The sequence below is a fragment of the Pelobates fuscus genome, chromosome 3 (genome assembly GCF_036172605.1).
Source record: "Pelobates fuscus isolate aPelFus1 chromosome 3, aPelFus1.pri, whole genome shotgun sequence".
NCBI classification, from domain to species: Eukaryota; Metazoa; Chordata; class Amphibia; order Anura; family Pelobatidae; genus Pelobates; species Pelobates fuscus.
The window spans coordinates 176,076,545-176,093,368 of NC_086319.1; the positions used below are offsets into that span (position 1 = coordinate 176,076,545).

At 38.1% G+C, this 16,824-nt stretch overlaps 1 protein-coding gene across 2 annotated transcripts in view; it reads left to right on the forward strand.

Annotated features, from left to right (window-relative positions):
- Positions 1–16,824, forward strand: part of ADAM19 (ADAM metallopeptidase domain 19) — a 100,838-nt gene that overhangs the window by 14,195 nt on the left and 69,819 nt on the right. Inside the window, exon 4 of one of the 2 annotated variants that reach the window (XM_063447755.1) lies at positions 13,637–13,715. The exons of the other annotated variant lie outside the window; for it this stretch is intronic. Coding sequence (XP_063303825.1) covers positions 13,637–13,715 — 79 coding nt within the window. The remainder of the gene's footprint in view (positions 1–13,636; positions 13,716–16,824) is intronic. 2 annotated transcript variants of the gene reach the window in all.

Consider the following 16,824-nt stretch of genomic DNA (forward strand, 5'->3'; position numbering starts at 1 on the left):
CAGGTTCTGAGAAATTACACCGCATATTCAAGCAGGAGATTTATAAAGAGGCAAAATTATATTTTCATCCAGTAAATCAATACGTTTTTTTTGTGACAATCCCCTATACATTTTAATGTGTGCATAATTTTTTGGGGGGAATTTGTATCACATGCAAAAATCAATAAGATCTACTGCAACACCCTGACCTATACTTCTAGTGACTTCTTCATTGCATGCAATTAAGATATTCTGACATGATCTGCATCGTCAGCCCTTTTTAGGTCCAAATTGGTCCTCTGGAAGCAAGCAGCATTTAGACGGGTCAGGCATTTTTCCGTCTTCCCTACAGTCTATTTCTCTTATGTTTCTGCAATACTCAATAAATGTTATCAAAAGCATGTGATTTGGAGTCACATCAACCAGACTCAAAGTCGAGTGTTAGCAGGAGCTGGACCAAATCTACCTTGAGTGTATCATTTATCACTGTGCCAGAGTGAGACCGTGTGATTGACAGGCTAGGAGAAAATCATATCATTGTAAAGCTCAATATCCTTAAGAATTCCAGGACATTGGAATTGGCATTTATCGAAATAGTTATGATGTATTTGAATCTGTCAGTATACAAGTGTATGTGTCTCTGTAAGTGTGTGTTGTGGAGAGATGTACTAGGGGTGTATAAGGATTTTTAACTAAGGAGGGATATGACTGATGGAGATGTATGTAGTGCAGGGAGATGAACTGGGAGTAATATAGTAGGATAGATGACTTGTGGAAATATAACTGGGGTAGATGAATTGGAGGATAAAATATGTATTGGGTGAATCAGCTTTGATCCAAATACACTGATCAGCCACAACATTAAAACACTGACAGGTGAAGTGAACAACATTAATTAAATGTTCTTGCATAGCAAGACCACTTAATGTTATCTCACATATATATTATTATTACTCTTATTATAGCCAAATTTACCATCCTAACTCCTCCCACAGTTTTTACACTACATAGACAGTAATATACCGAAACGTGCGGATTGTTCCCGATTGGATTGCTATTACTTTGTGGAATGTTTCTCCGAATGGTTCACGAAATATCGTCGTTCTTGTGGCGAAATTGGTCCCATAGGAATGAATGGCAAAATGTTCAAAACTAGAGTGGGAGCTGGCAAAAGCTCAAAAATCAGGACACGATTTCTAAACTGTCACGAGTCCTTCATTTTCGAGCCCACCTACACAAATCTTATATCAAAACTCAGCTATCCCTGCTGCCACTAAACATGTCCATGGCTAAGCCATAGTCCTGATAGTTTTCACAATATGACCATTTGTTTGCAACTCATGCCGTCCATTGACATTCATTGAAACTCCACTATAACCAGCTCAAATTTGAAGGGCAATATCTAAACTGCGACTGTGTCTTCATTGTTAATATTTCAGAGACATACTATGCATAAAAATGTAGGTCTGGGTCTTGTGATTCTCACAATATAAAGCTCTTCGCTGTAGGATGTATAGTTATTGAAGTGAGCAATTTTGGAGCAGTTTGTTTTTAACCGCTCTTCTCTGCCCTATTTGAAATCTATTAGTTCCTGTGTGAAGTGAACCACACTCCAACCTTTCCACAGTTACTCAAGCCACTCCACCCAGTTACTCCGCCCACTCCAGTTGTAGATTACTGGTGGAGGCAAGAACACTTCACACAATTTCCCCAGAAAATGTAGCTTTTCTAGTTATGTTGTTACAATGACACACGGTCAAAGGGTGGGATTTATGAGGCATCAAGTCAACAGTCAGTTCTTGAATTTCATGTGTTGGAAGCAGGAAAAAAATGCCAAACAAAATTATCTGAGTGAGTTTGACAAGGGCCAAATAGTGATGGCCAGATGACTGTGTCAGAGCTTCTCCAAAACAGTAAGTCTTGTGGGGTATTCTCAGTATGCAGTGGTTAGTACCTACCAAAAGTGTTGCCAGTCGTGGGTGCTCAAGGCTCTTTGATCAGCGTGGGAAGCGAAGCCTAGCGTATCTGGTACAATCACAAAGAAGAGATACTGTCTTTTCATTTTGCTGAAAACCTTTATGCTGGCCATGATAGGTGTCAAAATGCACAGTGCATCGCCGTTTACAGTGCTATTGATGACCCCTTGTCCACCGCTGAAAGTGCCTTCAATGGGGATGTGAGTATCAGAACTGGAGCATGGAACAATGGAAGAAGGTTGCTTGGTCTGATTAATCATGTTTATTTTTAGATCAGGTGGATGTATGTGCATTATGGGAAGAAGGCAGGCCAGAGGCAGTGTTATTCTCTGGACATTGTTCTGCTTGGAAATATTTGGTCCTGGCATTCAAGTAATCTCTTCTCCAGTTAAATACCATCCACTTGTTCTAAAAGAAAACTTGATTCATTAGACAAAGCAACCTTCTTTCATTGCTCTATGGTCCACTTCTGATGATCACCTCCCCATTGAAGGATCTTTTAGAGGTGGACAGGGGTCATCATTGGCACTCTGACTGGTTTAAGGTTACTTAGCCGATACCCAACAAATTACAATACACTATGAGTTCTGACATCTTTCTATCACAGATTGGACCAGACGGCCTAGCCTTCCTTGCACCACTTTTGGTAAGTACTAACCACTACATACTGGGAACACCCTACAAGGCTTGCTGTTTTGGAGATACTCTGAACCAGTTGTCTAACCATCACTATTTGGCCCTTGTAAAGGTCACTCAGATCTTTTCGCTTGCTCATTTTCCCTTGTTTCAACACTTGGAATTAAGGAACTGACTGTTCAATTGCTGCCAAATATATATCACACCGCTTGACAGGTGCCATTGCAAAAAATATAATCAATGTTATTCACTTCATCAGTCAGTGGTTTTAATGTTGTGGCGATCAGTGTACTTCTCCACACTGATAACCACCTGCTTTAAATAAGGATGTTGGTGGTGTGATCTGTTGGAGGCAAGATAGTTGATTGTTATATAATGCAAAAGCTTTTTTTCTGACTGCAAAGAAATGCAAAGGTAGGGCAAGAAGTCCAAATCCTTAGAGGACCATGGGATTGGCCAGGCTCCTGTTCACATACAGTCACACTTTTCACCCAGCACCCAAGTCAATAAAGGATCCTTGGGACCACACTCAGTATTCATTACCTTCGATCTTTTGGTCACTATGTGCCCTGGGGGCTTCTGAATGTCTTTAAGGAAATCAATAAAGCATCTTTTAACTCATATGGGAGTACTGGAGGAGTCAAACACATTTTTTTTCTTTTGGTATGTGGGTTTAGCTCCTCATATCACCCTATATTACGACTCTCTCAATTAGTTCCCTCTGACAACCATCGTTGTAGGAATTAATCAGTATCAGAGGGCATTTTGTATTGTGGATTTTTAGCCACGCTGCCATCTAATTTGGTCATTTAATATTACTGAAAAAAATCAAAATACTTTCGGCAGCCGGAAAAAATGACTGCTAGTTTTAACAGGTCACACTGCATTTTATCTACTGAATTAGAGCAGCAAGGACTATCAGAAATGGTAAGTGCATGTAAAATACACTTATACGACAGTATTACATTTTTAAATCAATGTATTGATAGTGTAAGCACACCATAAAGAGAAAGCTACTTTGAAGTTAAGCTGCACATAGTTTTTTTTAATCTTTTTATTTTGCAGAAATTGCTATTAAATCCAGACATATTTTTTTTTATTTTTTTTAGTTTGCAAGATTAAACATGTCATATATACTATATAAAACCAAATATTCTATTCTCTTTTTCTTCTTCTCTCCATTCTTTTCGCTTTCTTTTTCTTTTTTTTTTATTTCAACAAATATATTCATACTCATAAATACTTCATTCATACTCATACAAAGAACACTAACTTGCCTGTCTGAAAGAAGGTGAAATTGGGGATTTAATGGGGTATGGGGTTTACTTATTTGATCTTAAATGACTAACCCAAAGGGGCCAAATTTCGTCATATTTCTCTTTGGATACTCTGTCTAATACTATGCATGCTTCCATCCTGTATTGGAAATCCACTTGTGAGCGAATATCGTGCCAATTTAAAGGGCCTATATTTCTCCAGTTCCTAGCCATAACTATTTTAATTGCCGTAAAAATATGAATCAAGAGGATTTTGCACATTGTATTGACCCTTGGCATTTCTAAATGAAACAAAAACATTTGGGGAGTTATATCTGTTTGAACCCCAAGAATAAAGCTTACTAGCTCATTTAGAATTAATTTCATTGGATTCAGCTCATCACAATCCCACCATATGTGAGAAAAAGAGCCTAGTGCCCTACCACATCTCCAACAATCTGTGTAGGTTGGAATTTATGAAGACGGGTGGGCACTAGGTACCATCGATAAACAAGTTTAAAGTACACTTCCCTTATATTTACTCCATGTATATGCCTTTTCACTAAGTGTAGGCCCGATAACCACTCTTTGAGTGGAAAAGAAAATTGAAAATCTTGCTCCCATTTAATCAATGCTGACGCTTTATCTATTTGCTTTTGATTTTTCATAAATCTGTTAAATTGGGATGCAATTTTTTTCTATGATGAGATTCCATAAATTGATCAATTGGGGTATTTTCCGAAAGTTATTTTCTAACTTTAAAGGATAAAGTTTAACTTTAAAAGATAAAGGATTTTATTCTTAAGTAATTAAATAATTCATTAGAAGGGAGATTCAATTTAAGCTGTAGCATTGGAAAAGGTAAAATTTGATTTCCCTCTAATAACTCCTCAAAATGTATAATTCCACACTTTACCCATTCTTGAATATTTATAAACATATTAATGAGGCACTTCTTGATATATATTTGGTACCATATTTTTTCTTTAAATGCTTTACTACATATATCATTGTATTATTCATCGGATTAATAGATTTTATGCTTTTCACAAGCTCGTTATCACACCAAATAAGATATATAGGTTCGATATTACCAGACATCCAGACATGATATCTTGCCGCATCATGACAAAGATTGGGGACAAAGAGAAAAAAACAGGGTTATTCACAAAAGTGGGAATTTAAAATTTAAGGCCAAAATAGCGAAATGCCTACAGTTTGGCTATTTTGACTTTAAATTTGAAATTCACTTTGAATTTACTTTGAATTAACAACAATTCTCATGTTAGTTGATTGGTGTGAATTGTCAGGAATTCAAACTGGTTATTTCCAAACATTGTAATTTATATATTTGCATTCCATAGGATAGGTGATATGCCTCCCATTCAGTACCGTTGCTTCCTGCAACACATGGAGTTGTTTAACCCCTTAAGGACCAAACGTCTGGAATAAAAGGGAATCATGACATGTCACACATGTCATGTGTCCTTAAGGGGTTAATCATTGACTGATACTTGATATGCAATAACCATAGTGTTTTCCCTTGGACTTGAGAGGAATTTGAGGATCTATTTACTCAATATATATTTTATTGGGTTGGCAACTCCCTTTAAACTAAAATAAAACCCCATGCTTTTAAATAGACACTATAGGCACTATGATCATTTCATCTCATTGAATTGGTTGTAGTGCCTGTATTCCCCTGGCACTGTCCCTCCTTTCAATGTGAAATGGTTTTTGAGCAGTGTAACACAGAATGAGGGCGCCTGTCTTTCCATAGCCCTGCCCCCGCTGGAGGTATAGCTAATGGAGAGAGATTACACATGTCCATGTACCAATTCATATCAGCAATGGCACCCTGATAGGCTGAATGTGGTCCACTGGCATTCTTAGCCAATCACAGCCGTTCACTGAGTAAAAGTGGTTTAATGCTGAATGGAAGGACACTACCAGGGGACTCCAGGCATTACAATCACTTCAATGAGATGAAGCAGTTAGGGTGCCTACCAGTGGCGGAACTATCAATGGCTGCACGCTTTAGGGGCATTGTGTGGCCCATGTACTTAGTATTATTACTGAACAAGGGCGAGGGCGGGGGCCATGCCCTTTTAAGAGCATGGCCGGGCAGGCTGGGTGGAAGTGACAGTGATTCTATAATTTATGTGAAAGCCATCCTTTTTTTTACATTTTTATTACCCTGCAAAGTTGGGATTGCGTTAGTTTATCTTCATCTGTTTTTTTCTTTTCCTTGGTAATGATCAAGAGTTAAATTATATCTATTTTCTGGTGGGGTAAAAGCCCAAACCATTTTATGACATGTTCATGAAATTCTAGGATTCTGGTCTTTGCTGTATTCTTTTTAATTAAAAAAGTTAATATTCCATTCTTCTTGCATCCAGTCTTCACCCCTAAAAAATACAGAATTCCAACACTTTGTAGAGCATATTTGTAACTCATTAAATTAAATACAGTCGTGTTCTTTGTAAGCAGTAAGATCAGTGCCCACAAATTAACCCTTTCCATGCCAAACTTAGTTTATTGTTAGAATACCAGTGAGTCAAATAATTTTATTATGTTTTAACACGTTTCCGAGACAAAAATATAACGTTAGCTTATTATATGCAATGTCTTCCTGTTCTATATATTAAACAAATAGTTATTTCTTTTATGTTCTGCTGGCTATTGAATTTCAGATCAGCATATATATGATGTAGGAAAAAAATGCTAGAGAGACCTTTTAGTAAAGAGTTAATGGTTTTCTCCTCCTGAGACTATTTGCTTCCTGTAATAGTTATATGATGTGTCTGGCTCTTTCAATGCATTGATTTAAGGAATTTCTGTTAAACCATAGTCAGCTTCCTATTACATTGGGTAAATATATTGACTGGCGTCTTATTGCCATATCATTAAACTACTTAACATGTATTTTCATTTTAACTCTTCACATGAGTGTAAAAAGTTAAAATATGGCATTGTGGCAGCTGAATTTTGATTAACATTGAATGTTTTCTCATGCTGATTATATATAATATGACCTGATGTGACTGCAGCAAGCCCTTGTCTGGTGTGAGTGATGAGATCATTGTTATGACATCACAGGGTCTCACTGCTATGACCTTTCTCACAATGATCTCATTGTGTGATACACTCTGCAGTTTTAACATTGAGGGCTTTTAGCCAGAATTTCCTCCCAGCCCCCATCTTACATCTTAATGCTTTTAGCTTAATGAAACCTGTGCACAGACAGAGATGGAGAGCCAAGGGGAGGGTGGTGGGCTCTTATGACTGGCCTTCTAATGACATTAGTAATCTGAAGCTTCCTCCTCAGTTTGCTCACTTCCGATACAGCAAAGTGTTGCTGATGTGTTGCTGAGTTGCTGATAAAGGACAGTGATAAAATGAGGCAGCGACTGAAGACCATTCACAGTTTTTTCCTATTTGCATTTTGCATCTGAGCCATTCTCATCTTCTGATACGTGTGAATGGAATCCAATAGGCTAGTTTAGCAATGGTTGTCTCCCTTACTTTGGTCCCTGACACCTCTGATGCTCCATGGTTCCCAGTGACGTGCTCCTGGCTGCTGCAGAGCTGCAGAGGCCAGAAGCCATATTAGTAACCATTTTATGGCTGAGAGCATCTGCTGATCACTCTCAGCCAATGACTGTCATTCTGTGCAACAAAAGTCAACAAACTCTAGTACCAGGCTGGCTCATGACACTCCTATAGGCGCTGCTGGATGTGAGGATTAAATCAAAGCGAAACACTGCACATACAGAAACCCGGCACTATAACCACTACAAATCACTGAAGCGGTCATAGTGATGGAGTAACCCTTTAATTTGCACTACATCTAAGAATCTCAGATGTACCATCTTTTCTTGGCTATATAACAGTTCTTCATGATGAAGTAAAAGAAGAGTGCTTCTCTTTAGAATCAAATAAATCAATCAAGGCTGTTCCTTTGGGATCTTTTTCTTGAGTCAGTCATTGATATTATGAAAAACTCACACTCCCAGAGTGACGCCATCTCCCATAAGCAACATATTACATGCTGCTCATTCCCTTCCTGCTTCCTTTATGGCATCTCATGGGGTTTAGTGGCTAAAGCCAAAAAAGTAAGAGGTAGCATGACCCCACCATCTTTAAACTTCACCAATCACTGCTACACATGACACAACCTCTTTATGGAAGGACTGTGAAGGAGGATCTGGCTGCAGTCTCAGGTTAAAGTAGCAGGAGGTCTATTGAGGTTAAAGTAGCAGGAGGTCTATTGCAGGTTAAAGTACCAGGAGGTCTATTGAGATTTCTGTTGGCACAGTACAAGATGAGTGAAACTGCAAGGCAAGAATTATGGAGAGCCTTTACTAGTTCAACAATTTGTAGGTTTGCAAATAGGCTGGTACAAAACACAGATTAAAGAACAGCACACACACAAAAATACAGTTTAACATTTTACAGCAAACAATTATGGGGCTTCAGTTCCATCATATGGCCATATTGTGTTAAGCCCAACACTACGCCATAGTACCCCAATATCAGTGGATCCTACACTCATTTCAACATGCGAGACAAATTAAATAGTGCTTGTGCTAAATGAACTAAAGTGTATTTAATTAATCTGTTGTAAGAGCATTGTGAATATATTTAATGCAAAATTAATGTATGTATGAATGAAATTTGGACATTTCCACTTAGGGGTGTACTCACTTTTGTTGCCAACGGTTTAGACATTAATGAATGTGTGTTGAGTTATTTTGATGGGACAGCAAATTCACACTGTTATATAGGCTGCACACTTACTACTTTACATTGTAGCAGAGTGTAATTTCTTCAGTGTTGTCACATGAAAAGATATAATAAAATATTTACAAAAATGTGAGGGTCACTTTTGTGAGAAACTGTATATATAATGATATATAATGTACAGTGTTATATACATTATGTATATATATATATTCATAGTGCAGATTAATTATGTAATGCACTCTAAGGACTGGTACGCGTTCCTTTACTGTGTTCTTTAGGTTTGCATGTTATTGTATCTCCACTCCTGACATATCAGCAGGGCCATGGACCCTGCAAACGTAGGGCAAGAGATTGCTTCCTGCAAAGCACGAATGGAACATATGGATCACAGGATGGATCAATTTGTGCAAACGTGCTCAACTATCCTCTCTAGGATAGCCTGTCTCCAACCTGAGGATCAGTCTCCTTAGTTGGCAGTCCAGGTTCCTTCCCATCCTGTTTCTTCCACATTACAATTGGTATTCCCTTCAGTACTTAGTACACTGGAAGGGTTATGGCCCACAAGAACGTTCTTGGGTTCCGGCTTCTGATATCCATGATCCGGTCCTGCTTCATAAGTTCCATGATAGATTTCCTTCACGTCCTGGTTCTGTCTACCCATGGGGTGCTACTGGAGGAGGGTTAATGTCACAATACCTGTCCCTCTCAGTGCCATGCGATCACAGAAATTATGTCTCTTTTGTGTTCTGATGCACACCCACTCATCCATAGCTTCCTAGTGCCTCATTATGACATCATATATGACATGGAACCCTTCCATTGGTCTCCTTTTACAATGTCAGTCTATGTGCCGCTTTTTGATGATGTTTACACACTTATGACATCATGGCTGTCTGTAACCAACCCCAACCCAGTATTGGGTATATATAGTTCCTAATCGTCCATGTTTTCTTGCCCTGTAGTGGTTCATGTTACCCGAGAGTGTGTTTATACTGTGTATTGGATTTACTGTTTTCTGATCTCGGCTTGTTTGGTCATTCTTTCTCTCTGTTATCCTGTCCTTTTGCCTGACTATTGATACTGTTTATCTTTGTTATTCTGACCCTGGCCTGTCTGTCTGCTTGTAGACATTTCATTTATCTGTCTTAGGCACTAGAACGGCCATTCTAAGGCCACACTTTTACTGTTTCCTTTAGGTTTGCATGTTACGATATCTCCATTCTTGATATGTAAGCCACATTCTTCACACCATTTATCTTAATTAGTTTACGTCCTGCTCGGAGCATGCACAAAACTAAAGCATATATGAAACAAGTGACCTAGCCCTATTTAAACCCGCACTAAATTTATTCTAGACCACTGCCCTCTCGTGGTTTTTAGATCCTTAAGCATTTTAACCAGTTGCTCAATTAGTTGGTGTCTGATATGGCTTGTCCTTAAGCCTGATTGCTGTTCTAGTAGTTCTGTTTACCAGACCCAGCTTGCTACTGACTCTGACTATCCCTTGCCCATTATTTCTGAGTTCCAACGTTCAGGTGTAATAGACCCAGCTCACATTGACTTTGTTCTGTCTATCTTTGGCGTTATTTATCCTTTCTTACCATTGGTTAGATTGCTGACTTGTACCTTCCTGAGGATCTTTCAGCATCCTGACACTTATATCATAATCCTCTCATGTGTTTTATAACATCCAACAAAGCAATCAGCACCTTATTTCAGTCATATGGTAACATTTCTTATATCATCACTTTGCCCCATATAATTCCACATTGATCCATATGTTGTCATGTCCCTGAAGTATGTGCACCATATTATTTCCCCGATTATACAGCAATATTGTAACCACAATATCATATATGTTATATCACCAATGTTGCTTCTCGTATGTTTTTATATGTTGTAGCTTCATAAACACACAAGGATAAACATAGACACAACTAGAAACACACAATAGGGAAACACAATCACACAGAGATACATATATACATTGATTTTTAAGCTGCATCACTGCCGTCAGGATCTCCAGCAGCTGCTTGAGCACTGCACATACAGTGATACACATCTACTTACCTTTCTCTCCAGCACAGCACATACAGCGATACACTTACTTATCTTTCTTTTCAGCACTGCACATACAGTGATACACATTTACTTACCTTTCTCTCCATCACTGCACATACAGTGATAAACATTTATTTACCTTTCTCTCCAGCACAGCACATACAGTGATACATTTACTTTTCTTTCTCTCCAGCACTGCACATACGGTGATACACATTTACTTACCTTTCTCTTCAGCACTGCACATACAGTGATACACATTTACTTACCTTTCTCTCCAGCACTGCATATTCAGTGATACACATTTACTTACCTTTCTCTTCAACACAGCACATACAGTGATAAACATTTACTTACCTTTCTCTCTGATACTGCACATACAGTGATAAACATTTACTTACCTTTCTCTCCGGCTCTGCACATACAGTGATACACATTTACTTACCTTTCTCTCCGGCTCTGCACATACAGTGATACACATTTACTTACCTTTCTCTTCAGCACTGCACATACAGTGATACACATTTACTTAACTTTCTCTTCAGCACTGCACATACAGTGATACACATTTACTTACCTTTCTCTCCAGCACTGCATATTCAGTGATACACATTTACTTACCTTTCTCTTCAACACAGCACATACAGTGATAAACATTTACTTACCTTTCTCTCCGGCACTGCACATACAGTGATAAACATTTACTTACCTTTCTCTCCGATACTGCACATACAGTGATAAACATTTACTTACCTTTCTCCCCATGTATGTGCCCTTGATGAAGCATCAGTTGGAGATGATGCTTGAGGTTCAGCTAAAACTTGCAGCTCACAAGTGAGGTGCACTTATGTAAAAAGTGCATATTTTGCAAACAAAATTCCTTCATCATTAATAAAAGTGCTTTTGCAGTGGTATCAATCATGTATACACAATGATGAGGTACACATACCTTTAACACTCATGTATACACATGGTATTAAAAAGGTTAAACTTTGAGAGCAGGCCTCCAAACTGTTCTAATTTAGGTGGTTAAGGCCCTGTTTCTGATATACAAAGCACCTCTATTGGATGTGGGCCAATAGAGGTGTATTTGACCCTGCAATTTCCTACAAAACTGTAATGTTTTACATTGCATAGTTAAAACAACAAGACCACTGTATTCAGACCACTTTATGAAGAGAAAGTGGCCTGGGTGACTTTTGCAGTAATTAACAAAGGTTGCTATGTAATCACATTGAAGAAATCACTCTTAAACCCCTGGACTGATCTGGGTGAATTTTGGGTATGTTGGTCACCCAGATCAGGGCTATCTGGGGATGTAATATTTATGAAAATTGTATGTGTTCTGGGTACTTTTGAAGTTTTGGGGAAAAGGTGTTTTTTCTGCCTTGAGATAATTGAGTTATTACAGTATCTGACCCTAAAATCTCCCAGGCAGAGAGGAGGGATTGTATGTTTATTATGAGAGTGTTATACTTTGTAGCCCGGTTGTGATTGGTGTATAACATTGTGTTGGAGTCTGCAATAAGGTCCATGTGGGAGTACCATTAAAATCATTCTTCATCTAGTTTCGGCTGATATTTGGGTACCTGTCTACTTTGCTGGGAGAATTCACTTGGGTAGCTGACATTCGTATGGATAATTGTTCAAACCAACACCCGAACTGCGAGCTATAATCACTCAGGCTCTAGCTGTTCGGGAGGAAATAGGCGATACTAGCATTTGTTACACTCACTAATAAAACCTTTATTAATAATTGGACACATGGCTGAATAGTCCCCACTTTCCTCACACCATTTGTGGTGTGTGGTCAATAAAAAGTATCTAGAGGATGACTGGGACATTTTTATTTACCCTTTCACCAATGTCTGTAATCTGATATATTGGGGACCATTGTCAGTAGATAATTTAGGGTCCAAGTAACTTCGGTTTTATTTTATTTATACTGCTTTTTATATTGCTTGATTTTTTATGCATTTTCTGCTGACTGTTTGTATGATTTGTTTTATTGTGACAGGGAAACTGCTGACTTTTTATTGAGTTTCATTTGAGACCATAGCTGATTAATTTGGATGGACTCCAATTTGAATCCTATTTGGATTAATTCTGAGTGTGGTTTGCAAACATCGAACAGTCTGGAACTTTGACTTTCAGTTACTGTGAATATCTTCATTTCCCCTCAGAAAATACTAAGTAATGCCTATGTAACAGGTAAACACGGCTTGTAATAGTAAGGCTGATTGAACATCTTGCGGTAACCTTAAGAGGATGTTTTATTAGAATTTCATATTGTTTTTTTGCAACTCCAATTTGATATGTATTAGCTGGTGTATCTCAGCCACAATTAAAAAAGGCCGATGATCAGAATGCAACCTGACGTGAAAACATACAAACCTGTAACAACATTCAGTAATTATTAGATACCGTTGTGATCTTTCCTGCTGGGATCCTTACCACTTAACTCTTCCCTCCACTTCCAGCACTATTGGGATAGAGAAAGAAATTAGGCAAATCATCAGGCCTTTTGATGAATACTGGGGCATAGGAGATGCCATGATAGACAGAGATATATATATAGAGAGAGAAAACCGTCTCTCTCCTGGGGTATATACTGAAATTGTTTAGCTATAACGTAACTCAAGTTAATACAGCCTAAAGTATGATTTTTTTTTTCTTTAAATCCCTAAAGCTCAATAAAACCATCTCTATGAGAAGCTTTGGGCTTAAGATGTACTTTCAGTATTTTTTGGTGAGAAGTATTTGATTGCAAAATGCCTAACTCTAACAAGGAATTAAATATTGGGCATAATGAAGATGACTTTGCAGTTCGTGTAATGTAAGTTTTAGGGCTTAGGAAATCTTTGTGCAAAGTTTAGGAATTGCATTTTTTTTGCAACAATAAATTATATGAAGAAACATAATCTGCATTTTTGGACATAGAGTTTTATTTTTACACTTTGTTTCCCTCTCTTTTCTCTGCAGGGAACTCATTAATCCAAATTACATTGAAACCTATTACAGCCCGAGTGATAGGCCTATTGTCCGGATGCCAAACATGACGGTATGAGAGGCTATTGGTGACCGTATGGATTCTGTCTGTCTTCTTTCACAGTGTCTTATATTCTGTCAAAGCATAGATGTCTTAGCAAATATTTTCAGCTTGGCTTCTATGGCTTTGAATTGTAAACATACCTTTAATTCTCATGTTAGTGAGGAGCCATGTACATATAGAATTCAAAATGTCTTTATCTTGCAACTGGGTGTATCCATCTTAACTCCATACCAATTATTGTTATGAGCCTAACAGTCAGAATAAAGAAAGCATAAATGAGATAAATAATACCTAGGGGGTCATTCACTAAAGTGTGAACTGAATGAAATTTAACGTGACATTTAAATTGTAAACCTAGCTGGATTGGAGATTTTTTCCCCTAGTTTAGCTATTTTGGTGTTAAATTTGAAATAAAACTTTTAATTCCTAACAAGTAACACTCTAATCACTAATAATAGTGATTGTTTCTATTTCTCCTCCTCATTTGCAATGTGTGCCTTGGCTGTGCCAGGATGAACCAATTTGTGATGGAATTTGCTAAATCTTTGATATACATTTAAAAGAAAACAAAGCGTTACATGAAAACCAAAAATTCTAAATCAGTGATTTTCATGTTTTATTCAATAGTGTAATTTTAGAGAAACAATGGTTCCCATTTAATATTATTCACCTTAGATGATTTGTTTGTCTCTTCAAAGAGCACTAACAAAGGTAAATGTGTTGATGCAGATACTAGTTAGCGTTTCAAAATTATTTATCAATGACAGAAGCGAGGTGCTAACATAGAATATGCTAACTGTTTTACATGTCTATGTAAAATTCGGCTCCTTATTCTCTAACCTCCTGAGGCTGAACTAGCTACTAGTAGTTCTTTCTTCTTTTGAAACATAGTAACATAGTATTTATTAAAGGATCACTACAGCGTCAGGAACACAAACATGTATTCCTGACCCTATAGTGTTTAACCCACCATTTAGGTGGCTTGCCCCCCCTTAACCTCCGATAAAAGTATTTCCAGAGCCACGTGGGCTGCTGGCACGGGCTCCGCCCCCTTTGTGACATTATCAAAACAGCCGATTTTTAGCCAATCCAATGCTTTCCAAAAGGTAACGATTGGGAAAGCATTGGATTGGCTAAAATCTGCAGGGGCGGGTCCAAATGCCATTTTGGCCAATCAGGACCTCCTCATAGAGATGCATTGAATCAATGTATCTCTATGAGGAAACTTCAGCATCTCCATCTGAAGCTGTATGTGGAGGGAGTACTGAGTGTGTCTTTGTGTGCCATTGAGTGTTGTGTATGTGGAGGCTACATTTTGTGTGGAGATGTCTGAGTGTTGTTTATGTGTGAGTTTGTAGGGAGTGTGTTGGGTAGATTTTTCAATGTCCTCTCCTGCGTGCTTTTTCGGTGTAGTCCTAGAGGTCCACTCAAGGGAACACTAAGAAAGTGGTTCCATGGTTGTTCACTGGGGGAACATGGTGGTCTGTACCAATATTGGGTGCAGATCACTTAATGAGTTTCTTTGCATGGATGACCACATCACAGCCAGAGCTAAAGCTCCAGGCTCAGAAAACCCCTGATAACCCTGTAATGTAGGCTTGAAAAGAGTGGGACAAGGACCCAGGACACTTCATTGAGTTGAAATGGTCTGGGTTTCTTTAGTCTCCCTTTATTTTTTATTTTCTCCATTATAGTTCCCTTTGGACACTGTTAATGAGGTACTTGTGTTTAGTAAATAATTCCTATAACGCCCTAGCACATGTACAGTGATTATCTGGCTATGCAGACACTGTTTAGCAGCAGATGTTACGCCTGGCACGCTTCCTTCCTCTCTCCGATGCTTTAAATCTGAAATCTGTTCAGCACATTTAACTGAAGATTTATTTTGGCAAACAGTAAATTCACAATAGTGAGTAATTAGCACCAGCTCTCCCCTTGATCAAAACATTGCTGTAGCTAAAAAGCAGGACATCCGGAATTATACATTCTCCTGGCTTTCTGTAAAGTATGTATTTTGCTTTTCTGTTTCTACCCACAATAAACACTATGTTCAGATTGGATGTCTCATGTTCTTTTTCCATGAGTGTCTTGTTCAGAACAAGTTATGTTAACAAAAGGAAAGGGTAGCTTCCCCGAGGTCTGTTTTGTTTCCTCACAAAGTTCAACCACACATTTCCAGTAGGTGAGCACTGGAAGCATTTCTTATAGTCTTACTCAAATAAAAAGTCAAAAAAAGACTTGACAAGATACCAAGTGAGGTAGAGCACATGCTGGCTAGTTCTGTCTGTAGTACAGAAATGTGAAAACCATCCAATAACCCACATGCAACCTAGAGGTGGAACAAGATGAAGTGGGGTCATCCATACATGAATATTTTCTTGAGGTTTCCCACTTCTGGTTATAATCCTCTACCATCACATCACTTTCCTTACACCTTTTCAGTCCCTACGTGCAAATGTAATGAGGAAACTGGAAGCAGAGCTGTGTCAATGGAGGGTTTAATCCTACTGCCCCAACTGTTATACCACCAGAACAATGGCAGTGTTGCTGGAAAGGAAACGTAAAGCATGTTTTGTACTACAATCTTCACATTTACACCACTGCTCCCCCCAGCTAATTAACCCTTCATGACAAAGTGTCTAGTAAATACAGTTCTGTCAAGTCATCTGCCAAATGGATCACACCTTGTCTCTTTCAATGTTTTCTGACATTTCAATCTTTGGAGTAAATACACCATGAGAGTATATGCTCCAGTGTATTGAATTTAAACATTAACCAACGTGTTAGAATATACAACAGTCACTTCATACTCATGAATAAAAAAGTGAAAATACTGTATAATAAGTAAGTCTATAAGTCTATTTACTTTTTGCATGTTATGCTCTGTTTTCTTTTAAATGTATATTTATAATTTAGAAAATTACATTATAGCCTAGTTCTGACAAGACAAAGCCAATTTAAAAATTGCAAGTGAAGAGAACAAATAAAAACATTTCTTCATTTCTCCTGTTTTATGTCTGGTTTTCTCTATGCTGACTACCAAGAGCAAAGTATAGAATTATTTATCAATTATTGAGATGGAGCTGAGATGGTGGAGTCCAGGTGCTAGGTTCCAGGA